Below are 22549 nucleotides of genomic sequence, written 5' to 3' on the forward strand. Positions count from 1 at the left end.
ATTTCACCTTGGACATCGGCGGCACTCCTGACCGGGTCTCCATAGACCACCTCAAGCCAGCCCACCTCGACGTGGACCACCCACCGCCGGTGGCTCAGCCCCCGCGTCGGGGCCGCCCCCCGGCGGGCGGACCCCCAGCACGCCCGGCCCCGCCGGCACGCCGCCCCCCGAGCCTGCACCCATCCTGGGTGCAGCAAGAGGCATCCCAGCTGGCATCCCTGCACCCCGGATGCCGCCAGTCGCCAGAGGGCGCTTCGGCCGGGTCATCCGTTTGCCCCGCAAACTGGCCCTCCAGGTGCGCGGGAATTCTGGGGGGGCGCGTGTGGCGGACACGAAAGCTCACTGGCGTGAGGGCATCATTCCGGGCACCAAGTGGGCGGCGGCCACACCCGAGGGGTAGGCGTGGCCGCAGGATATACACCGGGCGCGCAGCCCGGAACGCTCCAGTGTTACAGTGGAGTTCTCGAATAAAGACTCTTACAATTTACCGCGTTGTCCGCTTCCTCCTTGCTTACAAGCAGCGCGCTTAACACCGCGCTTCATGGATTATTCTATATGCAATGCTTTGCGGGCATGTCGGCGTAGTTGCACACTCAGGAGGCGCTCTTGATTTATTCTCTGTCTTACTTATTCAAGGGAAAAAAAAAATTGTCTGTCTTATCGGATAATAGGATTGAGCGAGCAGTCAATACTGCTCAGTCAATAAATTAAATAATAATTATGGAATGTTCTATATGCACTGATTAGTGGCCATGTCGGCATAGGTGATAGGTCGTACCTGCACACTGTAGGCGCTCTTGATTTACCCTTTTATTTGTTTATTTTGGGTGTGATGTTCTCTTTTTGTTTTCCTTGAGAGTTTATGGTACTAAATCATTTATATGCTTAAAATAAAACGCGATTTGATCGGAGAAGAAGAAAGGAGAAGAAAAGTAAATTCCGTTTGCTTGCTGAAGCAAGCAAAGCTCGTGTGTAGACATGCGGCTGGTTCTGGCGCTGTTCATCAGCCATGGCCGGACAACGAGGAAAATGGGACTCGGACTCGCTAGTCGGACCGACATGCTCAGGAACCTGCTCACTGCGCTTGTCCGCCATGAGCGAATTTTGACGACGACGGGACGAGCGGACGAACTTCGGCCTTACGCAGAGAAGGTTTTTCTGCACCTGTCTGTTTACGTGTGTGTGTGTGTGTGTGTGTGTGTGTGTGTGTGTGTGTGTGTGTGTGTGTGTGTGTGTGTGTGTGTGTGTGTGTGTGTGTGTGTGTGTGTGTGTGTGTCTTTCCCTTGTCTGTCTGTGTCCACTCGCCTTTCGGTGTCCTGATGGAAACGAGCTTATTATGTTTTCTACTTCTCCTCAGATCATTGATCATATGGCAAACTGGGGGATCGGAATGCGCGAGCCATGAAGATAGCCGACTTTTGGCTTACGGTGAGTCCAGGTGATGCTGGTGGCGACGGCGGTGGTGAAGTTGATGATATTGGTGTTGATCCTCTTGTTGGCAGAGTTGTTTGTGTTAACCATCGTGATGGCAAAGGTGTTGGTATTAACCATCATGATGGCAGAGGTGTTGGCGTCTACTGGTTGTTGCGGAGGTGGTTGTCGGCCCAGCGATCTTTGCAATAAACACGAACAAACACATGGACGGACATCTGATGAATTTTATTTATTAGATATGCAGCCTGTGGCTGCTGGTTGCATCAATTCTGGGAGCGTGGTTGTGCCACTGATGCAGTGCCTCCTGTTTCCAGTTAGCTGGTCCTCATTTTGACGAGCTGAGTCAACCCCACCTGGTGTTATTTCGCGGCACAACAGGGGCTTGAACGCAAATCTTAAGACAGCCACCTTAACGTTGAGCCAACGCCAGGATTGTGGTGACTGTGATGATGATCATGGTGATGGTGGTAATGATGTTGATTATAGTAGTCGTGATGGTGATAATGACAACGATTGTTGATTATGGTTGTAGTGGTAGTCGTGTTTGAAGACTTCATTTTGATGAGGATAATACAAAGACGTCTTATTGATTTGTTAGCCTGTCCCCTGCACAGCAGAAGGGTTTTTTTTAAAAATAATAATACGTTGAAGGCAAATTCATAATTTCGTCAAAAGGTCAACGGGTCAAAGGTCAGCGTCACATAAAAACGTCAATTTTCATCTAGTTGACTTGAAATTTTAACAATCTACATATTGGGTCGCATAATTGGTTCACCATCACCATTCAAAAGCTAGAAGCTGATTATTTATTTAGTTAGATCTAAAGCTCAAAGGTCAAGGCTGCATAAAATCATCAATTTTCATTTTGTATTTTTTTTAAACCGTTTTTGTTAGTTTGAGATACAGAAGAGAAGAAGAAGAATAAGAAGACGTCTGAATACAAACGGACGTGGCTGGGTTTTGCATTTTTTTCAGATGCTTTCTTGTTTATTTATTTAAAATGGAGAATCGTTGTCATTTTCCGTGTCGAGTTGCCGCTTCTACTCCTCAAACCCTCATGGGACAAGAATGTCCATTAAATGAAATGTGATTTTGAACATTCACAAGATTGGAGATGGGATAGCCGGATTAATGTCCTTGTCGCATGGCAGCATGCTCCACAATGCCTCCCGTCTTGCTTTGCAATATTTTGAGTCTGATCATATTATGTGAGAGATTTCATCTGGTACTAGATGAAGGGGTGGCATCTTCTGAGCCATTGATGGAGATATTTACTGCCTGTAGTAATGTTGTGTGTGGTTTTTCAACACTTCAGGGTGTTTTTTTTTTTCTCTTTGTTTATTTGTTTCACAATCAACTGTGATTTCCTAAATCCTCATGAGGGGCTTCTGGTGTTCAGTAATCTATCTATTTGTCCATGCACTGTGTTCGTGTTTCTGTGCAGGAGAAAGACCTCATCCCGAAGTTGTTCCGCGTTCTAGCACCGCGCTTTGCCGAGAGTTCCGGCCCTTACCTGCAAGTGGTGCGCGTACCGAACAGTGCGAACCTCGACAGGGCACCGACCTCCGCGATCGAGTATCTCGGGAACCCACTGCCGCCCCTACCGATCAAGCGAAGGGCGCCCGACGACACCTTGCTGAACACGCTCATCCGGGGTCTTCGTGAAGAAATGCAGGACAAAATCAAGTTGCAGCCGAAAGCAATGGAACCGAATCCCAAGTTGGAATCCGGCCCGGCGTCCCGGTCGGATTCCTCCCTGACCTGTGAGCCTGTGTCGAGCTCTGAGGCACCTGCAGTTCCTCTGAATCCCCACTCGAGTTAGAATCTGGATTGTTTTGCCTTGGATTGCCCCGACTCCGTGGACTCGTACTCGAACCTGAGAAGCAGCTTACTTGGACAGAGTAACCAGCCATGTGGCACAAGACTCAAATGGAGAGTTTTTACTCTGTGCCAATCATCGTAACAGAGTTTAACGATTGATATCACGTGACTCGCGTTACATTGTTTTTTTTTCTGAACCACAACTCGGGGTTTGAAATCCCCTCTTAAGCCACTGTCCTGCATCCCTCTTCCTTGTATGGTGTGCTGATTCGATTAAAGGGAAACTCAGCTTGTCCGATCACTAAACAAATCATTATTGGATTGAAACAGCGAATCGGTAAATTCCACCTTGTTGAGTGAGTTTCCCAAGAAATCCTTCGTGTAAAGTTGAACCCGTTTAGCGATTCCTTTTAAACCAAACTTGCTGCGATCACTTATTTGTGTCCACTCCGTTCCCCAACGTGACCATGTGACGGATGCATCGTGGAGCTCCGTGGAAGATCGAAGGATGGGACGATGAAAAGTCCAGCAGCCAGGGTATCGTATGGACCGGTTTACCTCGGCACGAGCTGATAGGGGCATTCGGTCAGAGTACAAAGTTCAACTTGGATTAACTTCCTGTGTTCTTGCCAGTGTGGAGATTCTGATTCAAGAAAAAAAAAAATCTTTAATTTCCAACTGGAAAGCCCTGCTTGATTGGAGCACCGATTTCCCGGACCGGGGGAGCGGATTGGATTGCGTACGGGCAACAACCTCTGAACGGTCCCAATCATTACTACATTTCCGGGTCAACTGTGGAATGTTTTTCCTAAGTTGTTTTCATGAACTGGCTGTCCAGGTCTGACGTTCGATTGAAAGTGATTTGGGACGGAATTTGTAATTTTTTAAGATTCACCACATGTTGGGATCTTTAAAATTCAACAACGACCAGTGTTGGCAGACGGAGGGAACTATAGGTGTGCTCTTGGTCTGTCTGTCCGTCCCAACTGTGGTTTTCTGCACTTTTTTTCCCCATACCCTTTAACATATTGAACTGACACTTGGATACCTGGACGAACGTGCATCCACTTAACTTACCCTCGTCCTGCATGTGAAACCCCAGGGTGACAGTTTATTGCTGGGTCGGGATTCAAACCCCAGCTCAGAGGCAGGGCCCATACCTTCAGGCTTTCCTCCCAGCCCTGAGATGCCAATAGGCAAGTCCCAAATTTAAATAATGCAGATAATTATCTTTCCACAAAGAACTAGAATGCAGAGCTTGTGTTTTCTCACCTGTACACCTGTTGCTGTCATTGATGATCTGCCAATAAACTATTCTCACAACCTTCTTGCAGTAACCTATAGGCTCGGGGGGGGGGAGGGGGGTTTCACTATAATCTATCGAAGGATGGCCGATTTGTCCCTTGAGGCTCGTCACCTTGGAGCTGCTCAAACGATACGCCGTTGTGTGCAGGATAGCATTGCCCGGCCCGCTCAAGGTTCACTTGATCTTTTCTACCCCCGATAATTCACCCCAGGTCCACTTTTCTGAATTACCGACTTCTTTCCTCGAAGTCCTAGCTGTGTCCATGTCTTCTCTTTGTTTTTTGTTTTTTATCCCTGTTTTTTTTACCTCTTCCTCACCCCCCACCCCCTTCCCACGCCTCCTCCCCCCAAGTCCTCTTACTCCCACAGATCTCCCGATGTCCCTGCTCTCAAATGTTGTACTTGTGTGCTTCCCCCTCTCCCCATCTGGTCTCCCGCTCCATTGTTTTGGTCATTAATGTTAGCTCTTACACGAGTCTCGATCCTGTACACAAAAAAAAAAAAAATTAACCGAGGTTGAGCTTTTTGTGCTTGGAAAGAAATATTATCAAGATGTGCGTGAGAGTCGAGATTGTTGAGACATTTACGATCGGTGCGGTGAACAGAGCACGCTCAGGTGAACGCCCTTTGACCTCGGATTTTTGAGTGCTGACCCGTGCGATACATTCTGAAGATGACACGACCGAGCGTTTGGTTCTACCTGCCGATGGTAGTTCACGAAGCGTGTTGCGCTTGCCTGATGGACTCTCAATCTCAGGGTTTGGTTTACCCTGAATACCGCATCGAGTTGACCCACCCAGGTTTGTCAACATCATGTGCAAGCTGAATTCTCAATGAGGATGTGCTGGAGGATTCCCCGTTAATGTTTATACTTTATACTGTTGCGAGTTGTGGTTGTGGGAAGCCTGGTTGGTTGTGGTGGCGAGAAAAGTGTGTGGTTGAACACATGAAGATGTTTTTATCATTATTATCACTGGATTTTCTTTCTAGATGATTTTGCAGAATGGTTGAACGTGGAACCCTTTGCCCTCTTCATTCACTCGAATTCAAAAAAAACTTTCCACTCCTTTATGTTGACAATCCTCCAGTCAAAGAGTAGAAGAAGAAGAATTCTTTGGCGTTATTTGAAGCGGCACAAAGGATTATCTGCATCCGGGAACGGGGCTTGGGATGTGGAGATGCTTGGGAAGTACAAGTTGGGATCCAGGAGACCCAGGGTGTGTGAGCCTTGTAAGGGTGGGGGTTGGGAGAGAGATGAAAGCTTCGAAAGTGAGTTAAAAATCCTTTAAACAGAACGAGTTACACGGTGAGGAACCCATGATCCCAGAGAAACAGAGTCGCCATGGACCGTTTGGGGTCACGACTCGGCCTGTGTTGCGTTGTTCTGTTCTTGTTGCAGGGACTGAGGACGAGCTCTTTGCTGGTTTGGGGCTTTTCTGGAGGTGCTGATCTCAGTGCCTGTCCACTGATGTCCCCCGAACATGACCCAACTAGCCCCAGGAGGTCGAAAACGCCCTGGCTCAGCATCGTTCCGAGTCAGCGGGTGTTCAGCCCAGGAGATGATGTTACAGGTGGGTAATGGGATTGTGATTGTGGGGTGAAGTAACAGTTATTAAATGTACAAATTTTAGGTTGTGATAAGTAATTGGTGTGCCTCATCGAAGTTGAACGACCTATCATTGAACATAGCCTCTAGACATCTGTAATTGTCTCGGTTTGCAATATCTTGTCGCATCTATAAGGTCCTATTAAGCCTGGATTCCCAGCGCTGTTTTGTACTTGAGGATAAACCAGACAGACGTTCCTAGTTTGCCATTTTTGTACACAAATGTATCAACAAATGTACAACTTACCCTCTCTGACCCCCCACCTCCCGTCCTCAATATTGTCATGTGACTACTCTCAGTTAACACCGGGAGAGTCACGGAAGGCCAAACGCAAGCTTTTACTCCGAAGGCGATGCCCAAATGCGGATTTTATATATGCGGGGGCAGAAAGGGGAAGAGGAAGCTCAAGCTTACCTGTCGCGATCGCCGGCAGTCCCAAACCCTGCAAAGAAAATAACTCGCATGAACCGGATTTAAAATATACAAAAATAAGCATGTTTATTAAACGGAATGCTGGTAACAAGAAAAACGCGACGGTAAAATTAAATTCCTAACTGGGACGTCCCCCACACCAGACTTAGAAACACAGACGAAGGGAAAGATAAACTGGATAAAATAAGTGTGATTACTTAGTGCACTTATCTCTGATCAGCTCGTGGGGTCTCGTCAGGAATCGTTCGGACACGGTGGTGTTCTTGGCGGGAAGAAGGCCACAGTCCGCTCGCTTGTGCGCTGCCAGGCTTCACCGGGCGTCTCGCTCACCCCGGCCTCGTCACGCTGTAGCGCTCATCCACGCGTCGTCTCTGCCTGTCACCTGCAGCTCTCAAATGTCCAGACGAACAAGAGAATGGTGTGACGATGCCGGCACACAACCGCTTTTGCTGGTAAAGCTGCCTGTGGCAGGAAAGGCAGACAAAAAGGATCCAAAGAGGACAAAATGCCGGCCAGAGAGTGCTTTTATTGGCCGTCTCGTGACGTCATCGGCCCTCTCCACCAATGCCTGCAGGTCACCACTAACTTGTCCAGCTCTCCACCTGTCAGCGTGCAGTCCGCCTCTGACGTCATCAGTGCTCCTTGCCAATCAGCGCTCTGCTTCCTCCTCGGCCTTCCCTCCACCAATCAGCGGGTAGCTTCTTGCTCCTGCCTTCCTGTTGGTCAACTCCCGCCCAATAGCGAGTTGCTTCTTGCTCCGCCCTGGCCAATCACGGCTCCTCTGGGCGTGTCTTTGGCCTGCCTGTCTTCCGTGGCCATGTAGCTGATGCGTCCAAATGGCTGTGCTCAGAACTGGCTTCCGGTTGGTTTTTATTGTTATTATTTAGTGTAATTCCAATGGGCACTTCCTGCGTTAGTGTCTATTGCGGTGCCATAATGGACAAAGGATAAATCACATAGGGTAAGACATACAGGAATAGTTTATCCTTATTCCCTAGACATACAGCTAAATAACATGCCCGCCCCCTCGTGACGGGGACAGATATGCCACTTATCCGACATCCAGGCGAAACAGAACTTATTACATGGGGTGATTCTACCCGACATCCGGAGCATGTTAATTTTTATACATCCTACCTGTTCTGAAGTATCTCCACCCGACTGACATAACAATATCTATTTTCTCCAATCAGTGACCATCCGTAGTTCCAGGAACTTCATGGGCTTCATGCTGCAAGCCCGTACCACGGATGGTGGCCAGATGGTGGATTCCCTGATGGCAGCCAAGGGTCGGCCCGTCGGCCGGTTTGTTCACCTACCTCCTGGTTCCCATCTCCTGAAGTGCCAGGGTCCCGGAGACACTGCCACTCACACGGACAAGTCACTGAAGCGCATGCTGATGTTTGTGTGGCGAGCTCCCGATAGGAACGTCGGGAAGATACGGTTCACGTAAGCCTGTCAATTGTACCCTGGCTTTGTGAGTATCCTGTCAATTGTACTCTGGCTTTGTGAGTACCCTGTCAATTGTACTCTGGCTTTGTGAGTACCCTGTCAATTGTACTCTGGCTTTGTGAGTACCCTGTCAATTGTACTCTGGCTTTGTGTGTACCCTGTCAATTGTACTCTGGCTTTGTGAGTACCCTGTCAATTGTACTCTGGCTTTGTGAGTACCCTGTCAATTGTCGTCCAATTGTACCGTCAATTGTAGTCCGACTTGTAGGAAGCAAAGATCAATAACTTAGCACGTGTTGTAGCCTGAGCTGACTGTTGGTTGCATCGTATCACTCCACAGGACGACCATCGTACAGTCGTACTTTGTGTTTTGGATCGGCCTCAAGTCCATCGCGCTCTCTCCTCGATCACCAACATCGGGTTCTTCAACTTCTGCTGCAGCGATATTTTCAGCTTCTGGGTACAACTCCATTTCTGCAGATAATTTGGATCGAAGCATAACCCACGGACTTGTCAATCTCGTGTCTACCTTTAGCAACTCCACCGTCAACGGGTTCCAAGACGGCCTTCCCGGAGAACATTCCAGCACTGCTGTCCATTTTGAGCAGAGTCATCTCGGAATGTCTGACTTCGTGCTACAATCCGTGAGGCCCCAGACGAGCCTCTTGCCGGCGGATTTACAAGCCACAAAATCCCCACCAGCTGTGTCTGACATCAAACACATGCAGCTCAGTGTCGCAACTCCAGCCCTACATTTATCGCACATGTCCAAGGATATGGAGGTGCTCAATCCATCTTGGAGTTATGGTGGACATGCTTCTTTCAAAAATCCAGTCGATCGAACCCAAAACTTGGATTTTCATCTGGAGAAACAGACACCACTTGCTCCAAAACTCCATGAGGTGTTTGGTGAAATGCCATTTGAAATGATGACCAATGTTTGGGGAGACCTTTCTACGGGCTTCACATCACACTCGTCGACCATTGCTGAACCACAGGCCTCGGTGGGTTCACGATTGCCACATCCCCGAACACAAGACATATTCATGAGGACACAAGAACCCACAGTCCAATCCTCATTTGGGAAGCCTTCCACGACTGTATCTCACAGTGTTGTTGACTGTAATACACCCCTTTTGTTCAAAGAATCTTCATTGCATCCCAAAGATGGGCTGCGATCGACCCATGGTGGTACCAAACACCATTTCCCTCCACTCGCTCCTCGGCGCTCCGAGACGCAGCAGTCCCAAGACCTGGGAGAAGTGGAAGCCCTAGGAACACCGTCCAATGAGCACAAGCAAGACGAGCGTGGTAAACCGATGATATTTGGATCGAGTGTGACCACAGTACCGGTGCTGGTTCTGCTTGCCAGTTTGTTGTTTATGATTGTGTGGCGTGTTGTGGTGGCTCATTGTGAGCGACCGAGACGTGAACAAGTACCTGAACGGTGAATCCCAGAACCTATGGAAATTGTACAGCGGTCACCACCCAACTATTACCACCTTCATGATCCTCACCCAGTATGGAAGTCTGAAAATCTTATCAGAAGAAACCTTCACCTACAGTGTGCACAGTTGTGTTGTGAATGAGCTGATCAATTTCAGGAAAACACGAACAGGTGATCACCTTGATGCAGGTGCTTTCGAGGTCCAAGTGAAGTATCACACCAGGTGTGTGAAGACCGTGGTGAGTGGGTCGGACAATCTCCAGATGGCAGACGTTTCTGGTGTGTGACACACACTGGTCCTGTTGTTTGGTTGGATTGTTTTATCAATTTGAATGGTTTATTTGGTTTTGATTATTAAAGTTTAACTTTTAAAGATTTTCTTTTTTGATTAAGAATCAAATATCACAAATAAAGATATGCAGACGCTTTGTGTTTGATTTTCTGCGTCATGTTGTCGATGTTGACCACAAACGAGCTGTTGAAAAGGAACATTGAAACTTCCGAAACCTCTCCATAAGTTCCTTCATGAATGACATTTTGGTTCCACACAGTGTAAGGCATTTGTCGAGGCGAAATGGTTGGTGTGTTCATCTAAAGTACTGGTACAGGTATATTATGGTACTGTGAGGTCATTGATTTACCTACGCCCCCAAAGTTGGACTGAGGTTGTTTTCACGTTTTTCTGTAAGCAGGATATATCAAAAGGTTGTGACAGATTCGGACCCAACTTGGTGGGTGTTCTGTACGCAGACTCAGTAATCGGCACAAAGTACGAGAAACAAACGGGTTTCATTCGCATCATGTAAAGCTCCACTGCGCATGCGCACCTCTCCAAAACGCCCCCAATTCTACGTCATCATCTTGAGCACAAAGCAGATCACGCGATGCCAAAGTAAACAACAAACACAGCAGTGGAGGAGTTGGTAGGTAACGAACAAGCGGATTCGATTTGGGTTCATGTCTGAATCCAGATCTGGCTTATCGGTGGGATACAAAACATAAACCTGATGATAATATGAAGGCAAATTAATAATTTGGTCAAAAGGTCAAAGGTCAGCATTACCTAAAATCATCAATTTTCATCCAATTGACCTGAAATTTAAATTTACCATTTGAGTTTTGTCATCAATTTTTTAACAAAGCTTTATTATGATAATATGGAGAAGGCAAATTAATAATTTGGTCAAAAGGTGAAATAGTCTTCAAATTTGAAGTTAATCGCATGAAAACTGGCAATTTTAGAAATTTGGCCTATGTTGACCTTTTGACCGAAGTTGATCTCAAAAATAGTTGGTGGTTCAATTCAATTAGATGATATGCAAATCCTATTCAAATTTCAAGTCAATCGGATGAAAATTGAGGATTTCAGAAATTTGAAATGGTCGTTGACCTTTTGGCCTATGTTGATCTCAAAAATAGTTGGTGGTTGAATTAAGTTAGCTTATATGTGAATCCCATTCAAATTTTAAGTCAATCGGATGAAAATTGAGGATTTTAGAAATTTGAAAAAAAGTGGTTAACTTGTGACCGATGTTGACCTAAAAAATGGTGGGTGAATTCAGTTAGCTGATATGAAAATTCTATTCAAATTTCAAGTCAATCGGATGAAAATTGAGCATTTTAGAAATTTGAAAAAAAGTGGTTGACCTTTGGCCTATGTTGACCGTTTGACCTCAAAAATATATAGGATTTTGTCAGACTACCAACTCGACTATTCGGTGAAGTTTCGTGAAGGTCGGTTTAAAATTGTGACCTGTCGGCAAGTATAAGTGAGCAGACAGACAAACAAACACGCACACAAAAGAACACACACACACACACCCACAAACAAACAAGAAGACGTCATGTGGAGCACGATACTTGCAAAATCTGCCCCCCACCCCCAAGAAAAAAAATTCCATTGATACAGCAAATTGTCCATTTCATCAAGATTAAAATTGACAACCTTGATCAAAGCTCAGGTCAACCAGAAGAAAAGTGAAGATTTTTCAGATGAAAAATGATTTTGTAAGGTTGACCTTGAGTTGACCTTTGACCTTTTGACCTCAAAAATAGTTTGTTTCCCTATTTAGTGACTCGATGTACAAATGCTGTTCAATTTTCAAGTCAATCGGATGAAAATTGAGGATTTTAAAAACTTGGCCTATGTTGACCTTTTGGCCTATGCTCACCTAAAATATAATTTGCGGTTGAATTCAGTGACCATATATGTAAACCCTCTTAGAATTTCAAGTCAATCAAATGAAAATTGGTGATTTTAGAAATTCGGCCTATGTTGACCTTTTGGCCTATGCTCACCTAAAATATAATTTGCGGTTGAATTCAGTGACCAGATGTGCAAGTCATCTTCAAATTTCAAGTCGATTGGATGAAAATTGAGGATTTTCGAAATTTGGCCTATGTTGACCTTTTGGCCGACGTTGACTTCAAAAATATTTGGTGGTTGAATTCAGTGACCAGATATGCAAGTCCTCTTCAAATTTCAACTCAATCGGATGAAAATTGAGGATTTTAGAAATTTGGCAAAGTTGGTGACCTTTGGCCTATGTTGACGTTTTGACCCCAAAAACAATAGGCTTCTCAATTGGGACGACCTATACAACTTGGTGAAGTTCCGTGACGATCTGTTTAGAATTGTGATCTGCAGGCCGGTGACGAACAAACAGACAGAACCACAAACGACCGACCAATATACTTGAAAAATCTTCGATTTTGCAAGTAACAAACACACACACAAAAAACAACCACACAATGTGTGTGTGGTGATGGGTCTTCAAGCCATGGTACAAACACAAATCAATATACTTGTCCAAAAAAAATTTCCCCCCCAACAACAGCGATAATTGCCTTGCAATACATGTTCCCTACCGATGTGATATTTTCAAAGTCCAAAAAGGGCATAACTTTGTGAAAAATTGGCGAAACGTCCTGAAACTGTTAGTTGTTCTGTAACTTGTCATACTATAGCCATGTACCAAGTTTCAGTAAAATATGTTAAAGGGTTTAGGAAAAAAATGCAGAAAACCAAAGTTATCGTCCCCGCTAGTGAAACCGGTAAGGGACTTGCAAGCTATTACCTGTATCTTGGTGATCAGTTTGAATCCTGTCAATGGTGGCGCTGATGTGGTCCATGAGGGAAGCAGCCACAGGGCTTTGGGGTGGGGAGTAGAATGAAGCACCGATGATGATCCGTGATGCTGCCCGTGGTAGTCGAGGTGAATGAACACTAACTGAGCGCTTCAATACCATGAGGTGCATCAACGTTCTTCAGCTTCCGCTTCTCCATGAGCCTCGACCTCTATTCCATGAATACTCAATTGGGTATTCCCATGTTGAAATCTATCCATGGTACATCCCATGTTGAAATCCCGGATACTATGTCAATTTGCTTCTTGTTCTCTACAGAGTCGTCATTTATGTGAAATTTCATGACTGTCTCTAAACGTCCTTGTCTGGCATGTGCTACATGTACAAAGTTCCTCCAAGAACCTCAGACATGGATAAAATAAATAAGTAAAGGCACACCACATTGTTAAAATGGTCGTTCAAGGTAGACCATTTCTTTGGTGGAACCTATCACCCTCATCCACAACTTTATCTCATCTATTCTCACAATCCAGGAGTGAAGGGTCTAGTGCTAGACCACATCCGTTAAAGACCATTTGTACTCCATTCAAGGTCCATCTTGGTTACATCAACCTTTCCTTGCCGGTAAGGTTACCAACTCAAGCGAGTTGCGATGTTGAACCGATGATCCAGCTTTCTCAACTGGGTTTGTGCAAACAGCGGGGTCCTCGGTTTAGCTTCGACCTTGACTCGTTGCCCTATTGGGTAACAAAGCACGGCGAAAACAAAGACGTGTCACACCGTGATTTCTTTTATGGCGGTTTGTTGGCGTCACCACTTACGTGTCACAAACTTGGAACTTTAGCTCGTGCAGTGCGTGGCAGCCTCGTGCATGTATATAAGGGTCTGTTGGTCGTGAGTTAGTCAGACGGAGATTGGACACCTTAAGGTGAGTACTTTGGTGATGGGTCTTCAAGCCATGGGTTTAGTGTCCTTACTTCCTGAGCCTGACTGCACACCTGAGAGCGTTCCTCTTCTCTCTGCAGTTGATGCCTGTGATTAGAATTGGTTGAGAGTAGTTGTTGGAGTCAAACTAATGGTTGTGTGTGTGTGTCTCTCTACAGATTTGTGAACTTGAAACACCTGCAGTATAAAACAACCATGCAACTGCAAGCAATTTCGTTGCTCTGCGTCATTCTGCTGGCTGGTAAGAATCCATATGAGCTCCACACAACCTGCGCTATCAGTACCGAGGAAGATTGATAAATTAGTTTACTCCACAGCAATGTCCGACAGGATGCATGGTGCATAGAGGTATAAGTTACTTACCTTGCATGAGCTGTCTATTGTATGGGTTTAATTCTCGACTATGTAAACTGTCGGTCGGTGTTTCGCATGCAGGGAGAGGCATCCAGGTGTGCACCGTCCATCGGAAGGACTTTAAGCCGGAACATCAGTCAGCTAACATTGACACATCTGGCTATAGATAAAGATCCTCCAGTGTGTTTAACCAAAGAGGAGGTTAATGTTACGAATAGTTGGTGAAGTTAGGGGAACCTTGTCCAAACTCCAATTTCCAATCTGAACCTGTACCGGCAGCACTGCTTCAGCGACAAAACAGAGGCACTCAGAGACCCTTGCACACCTGAGGGTGACAAACTGGATGCTGACCCAAGCTGGCCCCTCCTCAGTCCAACATGCATATGAACGAAATGTCTAGCAGTGCCGTGATCGGGACCCTCACCTCGTAGATCATGTGGTCTTTGCACGAGTGATGGCTCCAATCTGCGCTACCACAGGCTTCCAATCTGCTGTGGCGTGAGATCCCAACAATTATGAGAGATTGAAGTTCTGGCCTCTAGTGTCCTTAAACCCCGAGAGATCCTAAAGTTCAGGTTTTCGAGACACTCTATCATGTGCCTTGTCCATCACCAATCTCACCCCCCATTTGAATGCCTCTCTGCTGTATAATTTTTTACAATGTACATCGTAGCAATGATAATACTGGAACAATTGTATTAGGATGCCTCTTCTTTGTGTGGTTGTACTGTGGTGCTTGGACGTGGATGCTCTGGTTTTGAATGAGGTGAATTTAAACCATATTTTTAGGTCACAACAACAACAACATGCATTTTAAAGGCCATTTTCCCTGCCAGAGCAGGGGTTAGCCTTGCGGTCCCCATGACAATCTTCTCCATTTTGCCCTATTTTCTGCATCTCTCCTTGTTAACCCCCTTGCCCGCATTTCTTCTTCCACCATCTTTAGCCAAGTCTTTCTCGGTCTTCCCCGTCTTCTACTTCCTTCTACATTCATTTCCATCACTCTTCTCAACCAGTCACTTTCATCCTTCCTCAACACATGACCAAACCATCTCAATCTGTTCCTCTTCACAGCATCAATCACAGGCTCTATTCCCATCATCTTTCGCAATTTATCATTTGTCTTCCTCTCTCTCAACGATACTCCGCACATCCGTCGAACCATTCGCATTTCCACCCTTTCCAACCTTCGTTGCTGCTCTACGTTCATTACCCATGTCTCGCTCCCATAAATCATAACACTTCTCACACATGCAGCATACACCTTTCCCTTCAGCTTCAACGACACTCCCCTCATCATCAGCACGCCACTCAATTCCCGAAACTTCTTCCATGCACATCTCACTCGAGCAACCGTTGCCGAGTCTGATCCACCTTCTCCATTCAGCATGTCTCCGAGGTAGCAAAATGTTTTCACACCTTCCAGCTTCACGCCGTCTCCAAGATCCAACTCAACATTTCCTCCATCTGCAGCTCCCTCTGTGCACACCTTACATTTGAATGTAGCTGCCACACTGGTTAATGACCCTCTCAGACCACTACATTTTTGATGAACCCACTCAGCGCACATTGTTCACTGAATGGAGTTCACTCCGACACCCTTCCTACACACAGCACAGGGCCACTTCCCAGTTCTTTCCACCTCACCACATGCTTTACCACTTGCCATCACCTTCGTCTTTCTGATATTCACCTTCAGACCTTTTGTCTCCATACATTCCTTCCACGTGTTCATCTTTTCCTTCAGTCCATCCATACTTTCTGCAATGAACACCAGATCATCTGCATACAACAACTCCCACAGTAAACCCTCCTTTACGTTCTGAGCCAGCACCTCCATCACAGCTACAAATAGTAGTGGACTTCGTACCGACCCCTGATGCACTCCCACCTTCACCTCAAACTCACCACTGTTCCCGTCCTTCGTCCTTACAGCTGTGCGCGCTCTTTTGTACATTGCCCTCACTACTCTGATCAACCATTCCTCCACTCCTAACTTCCTCAATGCCCATGTCAATACTTTGCGTGGAACCCGATCGAATGCTTTCTCCAGATCAACAAACCCAAGAAACAACTTCTTCCTCTTCTCCATGTACTTCTCCTGCAACTGCCTCACAATGAAAAAGCGCGTCTGTCGTTCCTCTTCCTGGCATGAATCCAAACTGCATTTCGCCGATCTTCACTTTCTTCCTTATCCTCCTCTCCAACACCCTTTCCAATACCTTCATTCCATGCTCCAATAACTTTATCGCTCGGTACGAGCCACACTCCAGAGCGTCACCTTTCCCCTTGTATAGAGGGACGAGGGTACTCAGTTCCCAATACACTGGAATGCGGCCTTCTTTCACCACCAGATTACAGATCTCTGTCATTCTCTTCACACCCCAACTTCCTGCTGCCTTCAACATATCTCCCACAACTCCCGTCGGCCCTCCCGCTTTTCTACCCTTCATTGCTTTTATCGCTTCCTCAACTTCCTTCTCAGTTATCTTCTCTGCCGGTCCTAAAACTGGGTTACTCTCTATGTTTCCATCCCATTCATTCTCTGTATTCAACAGCATTTCCATATATCTTTTCCATCTTCCTTTAAATCCATCTGGGTCGACAACGATTTGTCCCACTTCATCCTTCAAGCAACTCACCCCCATCGCATCACACCTCTCTTTCGCTATCTGCTTTGCAATCCTGAATACTGCTTTCTGACCCTCTTCAAATCCAAGCGTTCTCCGAACATTTTCCTACATGCCTCCTGCGCCTTTGCTACCTCTTTCTTTGCAGCTCTTTCTTTGATTTTTAGGTCATTGCTCCAATTCAAGTTATACACAAGATTTTTGCCTTGTTTTTCTAGTTTCATGATTGCTCGTTCTAATGAAGAGCTTGTATCTATATTGTGGTGTCCATTAGCTTCTTCAATCTCCAATTGGTCTCTTCATCCGTGCGCACAGGTGCCACAGCGACCATCTTCTTTGAAGAAACTCCTCCTCAGAGTCACCTAGAGGAGCTCTCCAAGGCACTACAACCCTTCCTCGACTCTGCCGAAGGTTACCTCAGCCCCATCGCCCACAGGACCAAGGTCTATGCCGAGTCGGTTGCTGACAAGGCACGCCAGTATGGTGAGACGCTTTCACAGGCCGCAGTTGATAACTATGAACCAGCTGTAGATCAACTCAAAGTGTTCGCCAGTGAGCTCACCGAAGATGTGTCAATCTACGCTGAGGAAATGGCAAAAGAAGCCAAGTCCCTGGCTTCGGCCTGGCTCAAGGAAGTTCAAGAACAAGCCGAACCGGCACAAGAGAGGGCGAGGAAAATGGCTGAAGTAGCAGCAAATGAGGCAAGACGCGTCGGGGAGAACGCCTTGCAAGATATGAATAGGTGGTTGAAGGATCTGGAGGAGCAGACCAGCGCAGAGCTGGAGCAGGTTTCAGAGAAGATCTCACTGCGCTTGGCTGAGGTGTGCAAATACACCGAAGACTTGGCCAAGCAGGGCCAGGAACTCGCCCAGCAGATCCGTGAATCCCAGGAGGGACAGAGAATCAGGTGAGTGAGCAGAATAGGGAATGGTTCCAGGATTTTTGGTAAATAATGTACATGTTATGGATCGAGTGTGGTCAGACTTAAATGTCATTCATACTTGTGCCATTTGACTAGTTATAAAACCAATCATTTTCCACCATGAGAGTGACCCAAAAGTACAATCTAGAATCCAGATGCTCTGCAAAGCATCTCCGTCCCATGAGTTCTGGCCTCAGGGAAACGAATAGCTTCAGAAACATCTTGAGATCTTAACGAACTAACTTCAGCCCTGTTTTTCTCCACCAGCAATGTCATCCAGAATAGCTTGGCTTCCATCCAGGACTTTGTGGAATCTATGGAGGAGCATGTGGAAGAACTTGCTGAAATCCCTATCCAGGAGTAGAGGATAGAGCATCGATCAAGATCTGCGGAAGACCTTTTTAACGATCCATCGTACGGTTGGGAAACAGGGATTTTTAAGGCCATGCTCACTGTATTGGCCGAATGGCACATTGCTTCAGCCCCTCAATCTGTAGAAACGTCTCATTTTTGTCACTTCCTTCTGTTATTGGTATATTATTGGATCTTCATTGGCATTTGTTAACTCAATTATTTTAACCCCCTGATGATTGTATTAGTTCTCCATTAGTTCTGTACGGTCTCCAACATGGTTCCGAGGTGACATCATGACTGTGACATAGCTCTGTTTGGCTTGTTCTTCGTTGCTTCGACTAGTTTCTCTTCATTCCGTACCAATTATACATGATCCTGTGGCATCACAATAAAGATGTTGTTGCAGTCGTGGAAAGAAAGTTGCACTCAACACATCCTTGGATTCAATATTTTCAGAGTAATTTTGTTTTGTTAAATTACCTCTCCTCTTGTATCGGGGACAGGGAAATGTGTTGTGTGTGTAAAGCAGGTTCGACCATCTTTCTAAAATCCCTCTTCATCAATCCCTTCTAATCACTCTCCCCATCCCTCTTAATCCCCTCCTTCCCAGCACTTTCGTACAGCACAGCCATGCACACATTACATTACAAAACATGCATTCAAAGCCATTTCAGTGCTGCCATCACCACCAAGCCTGGCCATGCCAGCGTTATCAGCATTATCCACACTGCGCCAGTTCAGCACTGCCAGAGAGGGAATCCTCGCATCCTCACAGTTCCCTCTTGTGCACTCATTGCACACACCTGAACCTCTTGCGACATTACACACACAGTGCACCACACCATCCTTGTTCTTTCCCTCCTCCCTTCCCCCCCTCTCTCTCATGTTGTGACCCACGTGGACCTGCTGGTGAGCAAGGGGTTGAAAATACGTCACGATTCTTCTTATTCGTCTCTCTACCCCCCTTGTCTAATTTTCCCGGTTGGGTGGGGCATACCTATGTTGTGTTTTTAATGTAAAGGCAAAATGTATAATGGGTTCTTTACGTGCTTGGGGTTAAGACTGTTTCTTTGCAACATTGCTTTTTGTAAATACCTGCCTGTGAATACATGCCTTTGTTAACACGAATACAGATTTTCAAAACCTGCTCGATTGTCTGTTTCCTCCATTGGTTAGAATTGGTGCGTAATAAATAGACAAGATGTTGTACCCCACTGATTTGTTACGCTAGACTTGCTGATGTCCCACTTACGGTTCCACTCGGCCGTACGTAATTAATCGGTAAAGGTCGGGCATCGAGAGCATGGTTCCCCGTCTGGGGTAATTAAATCACCAGGAAGGTAAGGCGAGTTTTGGGCGCAGGGACTCATCAACAGCAGGTGTTTCCCTCTGATCGAAACGAGGTAAGGATGAGTGTTCGGGTGGGATGGGTGTTGTTGGTTGTGCTGAAATACATTAGGACAAACAAACTTGATGTGAATGAGTCCCAGCCACTCACAGGAAGACATTTTATTGACATCGCAGGAAGACTGGTTCGTGAGATCCTATATTCACCTCGCCACAGTATGCAAGGTGGGACACAGTAAGTGTGACGCTTATCTTCTTGTTATACTCGGTGACGTTTCTGGTTCAATAAAAACTCGTTGTCATAAATATGCCAAACACAGAAATCACACACATCCATGGTTTGATGCAGGTGATGGTGTCGTGTTCTGGACCATTGTCCGCAGCCATGGTTGTTTCCTCTTGGTAACATCATGTGATCACAAGGACATCATGATGGAGACAGTTCATTATATGATGCCAGTCAGTATTAGGGATGGACGTCACTGGATGGTGTACAGGTGCAGTTCGTAACAAAGGACCATGTCAGATGTACCATATATACGGCACTTACTGAAGTTTGCCGGTGTCGCCCAGGTGAAAAAGTAAATTGTAATACCGTCTGCCACCAACACCAGGTGGCGCTACACGGTACACATTTACATAGATAATTTACATCCCTCCCTCTACCCCCGCATGGGGCAGCGGCCACAATAGCCTATGTTACCCCCCACACAAAGTTGTATTTGTATCTGTACCCTGAGTAAAGTATATAAGTGTTTATAGCTGGAGTACCCAGCGTTGCTCAAGAAAAAAAGAAACTAACATATTTGATGACGTTCTGGAAGAAGGAGAAGACTTACCACCTACTTTGACTGCTTCTGGAATTGTCTGATTGACTCTGATTTGTTTTATTATTTGTGTTCAAATGTCTGGTAATTGTTTTGTATTGATTTATGCATATCTGTGCTTGTATATTACAGTCGATCAATCAAAAAGACTAATGCACTAGAGGTTTTTTTTAATCCCCCCAAAAATTGACCTTTTTCTCAAATATTTCAATTTTTTTGGTCTAAAACACTCCTTGGCACTTACTTACAAACCCCTGAAAGTTTGACGAAGATCCGTTCTGCTCATCAGCTGGATGGATCAGCTGGACCATATATGCAGCATTTTGGATCAGCTGGACCATATATGCAGCATTTTGGATCAGCTGGACCATATATGCAGCATGTTGCATCAGCTGGACCATATATGCAGCATTTCAGATCAGCTGAACCATCTATGCAGCATTTCGGATCAGCTGGACCATATATGCAGAATTTTGGATCAGCTGGTCCATATACAGTCGTGGCCAAAAATATTGACGCCCTTACACTTTTTTCAAATAATGCTCCATTTCTTCCAGAAAATTGTTGAAATAAAAAACATATTTTGGTATCCACATATGCATTTCTTTAGGTTGCAGTGGAACAAAACAAAAAAAGCTGAAAAAAATTGCTAAATCTTCGCTTATTCCAAACAGATATCCTAAAATGGCCCGGACAATATTATTAGCACCTTTTAAAGTTGTAAGAAATAATTAGATTTCAAGCAGGTGATTCTGCTTTATTTTGGAATTGAACTTACCTGTGCTGAGTTGCAGGTGCCTGCAATATAAAAATCACTCATTCAACCAGTTTGAATGGAGAAAACGAGTCATTCTGCTGTTTTGTGTCACTGTGTGTACCGCAATGAGCATGGAGAAAAGAAAGAAAACCAGAGAATTGTCCGAGGAGGTCAAACACAAGATTATAGCCAAGCATGGACAATCTCAAGGCTACAAGTCCATCTCCAGAGACCTTGATGTTCCTATGTCCACCGTATGCAATGTTATCAGGAAGCTTAAGGCCCATGGCACTGTAGCCAACCTCCCTGGACGTGGCCGCAAGAGAAAACTTGATTGAAGATTGCAGCGAAGGATTGTTCAAATGGTGGAGAAAGCACCTCGATCAACTGCCAAACAGATTCAAGCTGACCTTCAGACACAAGGAACGACAGTTTCAACTTGCAGCAAACGTTGCCGTCTCATTGAAAGGGGGTTCTATCGTAGGAGACCCAGGAGGACTCCACTGCTGAGAGAGAGAAAGAGAGAGAGAGAGAGAGAGAGAGAGAGAGAGAGAGAGAGAGAGAGAGAGAGAGAGAGAGAGAGAGAGAGAGAGAGACATAAGAAAGCCTGAATGGAGTTTGCTAATACATACCTGAACTAGAACGCCACTCAGTAGAGCGCATACTCCCGCCGTGGGTTTAGTTGGAATAATACGTTTTGTCTAACATCCCCTCTCCCCAAAACAATAAATGAAAAAGAAAGTAAGCCCTAACTGTCAGATAATTTATTTTGATATATCTCGGAATTAGAGGAGAAAAATATCATTTAAGAATAAGAATAAAAGCTTTAATGCAGTAAAACAGAAAAAATCTTTCCCAAAAAAATTCCTGGATCCGGAATAATATCCTGAGCTTCACCAAAAACTAATCAATTCTTCCTTATCCCAAGGGCAATCATCCCACCAACTTTCATCCAAATCCGTTCAGAACTTTTCCAGATATCTTGTTCACAAACACACGAACATACGAACACACACACACGGACGGACACGATCGAATGCGTTACTCCCGCTGAAAATCGCAGAGCCAGAACCAGAATTATTTATTTGGTCTAGGAAGCCTGGGTCTGGTCTGGTCTGCTCTGGGTCTGGTATTTGGTCATGCGAGGTTTCTTCTTCTTCAGCCTCTCACAACCCTGGGTGAATATGCGATCTTTTTTTAAAAAGTTGGAATTTTGCCAAATCTGTTTATTCGTTTGTTAATATACCTCAGCCATTGACAAGTCTGGAACTAAGTCTTTATAAGTTCATCAAATACTGACACCGCGAATGACATTTGCTGAGCTAAATGTTGATATCTCTTCTGAGGTAAAAACAAACAAAACAAAAAAAAAACACTTTTAAAGCATCATACGTATCAAACGATACATTTTATGAAACGGCGAAACCTAATACACACTTTGGTGGTTTTAAAATGACAGAATATGTCTTTATTAGAAAGAAAAAAAATTGAACATTGAAGACAACGCTGCTAAAAAAAATACACCGCTCTAACGCATAACCCCGAGTTTAAACTACATTTACAACAAATATGAAAACTATTTTCATATCACAATGTTAAATATAGAATATATAGAAGATAATGTTTAAAAAAAAATGAGCCCTATCTTCCAATGGAAAAATCCTTCAAAAAATTCCTGGATCGGGAATAATATCCTGAGCTTCACCAAAAACTAATCAATTCTTCCTGATCCCAAGGGCAATCATCCCACCAACATTCATCCAAATCCGTTCAGAACTTTTCCAGATATCTTGTTCACAAACACACGAACACACACACACACACACAC

The 22549-nt window shown here is 45.3% G+C and overlaps 3 protein-coding genes across 3 annotated transcripts; all 3 read left to right on the forward strand.

The window, feature by feature from the left end:
- Window positions 1-864: 864 nt before the first annotated feature.
- Window positions 865-4582, forward strand: LOC137412298 (large ribosomal subunit protein bL17m). Its single transcript, XM_078767950.1, has 3 exons — window positions 865-1180; window positions 1400-1428; window positions 2879-4582. The coding sequence occupies exons 1-3, from the start codon at window positions 979-981 to the stop codon at window positions 3254-3256; spliced, it is 609 nt and encodes a 202-aa protein (XP_078624076.1). The 5' UTR covers window positions 865-978; the 3' UTR covers window positions 3257-4582.
- Window positions 4583-4912: 330 nt separating this feature from the next.
- Window positions 4913-9926, forward strand: LOC137412297 (uncharacterized). Its single transcript, XM_068097561.2, has 3 exons — window positions 4913-6131; window positions 7793-8048; window positions 8392-9926. The coding sequence occupies exons 1-3, from the start codon at window positions 5903-5905 to the stop codon at window positions 9500-9502; spliced, it is 1596 nt and encodes a 531-aa protein (XP_067953662.2). The 5' UTR covers window positions 4913-5902; the 3' UTR covers window positions 9503-9926.
- A 3430-nt stretch (window positions 9927-13356) lies between these two features.
- LOC137412296 (uncharacterized) lies at window positions 13357-18937 on the forward strand. Its single transcript, XM_068097560.2, has 4 exons — window positions 13357-13513; window positions 13689-13771; window positions 16830-17421; window positions 17704-18937. Exons 2-4 carry the CDS (start codon window positions 13726-13728, stop codon window positions 17798-17800), a joined length of 735 nt encoding a protein of 244 aa, XP_067953661.2. The 5' UTR covers window positions 13357-13513; window positions 13689-13725; the 3' UTR covers window positions 17801-18937.
- The last annotated feature ends 3612 nt before the right edge of the window (window positions 18938-22549 follow it).

Source organism: Myxine glutinosa, chromosome 14 (genome assembly GCF_964187855.1).
Source record: "Myxine glutinosa chromosome 14, kmMyxGlut1.1, whole genome shotgun sequence".
Lineage (NCBI taxonomy): Eukaryota > Metazoa > Chordata > Myxini > Myxiniformes > Myxinidae > Myxine > Myxine glutinosa.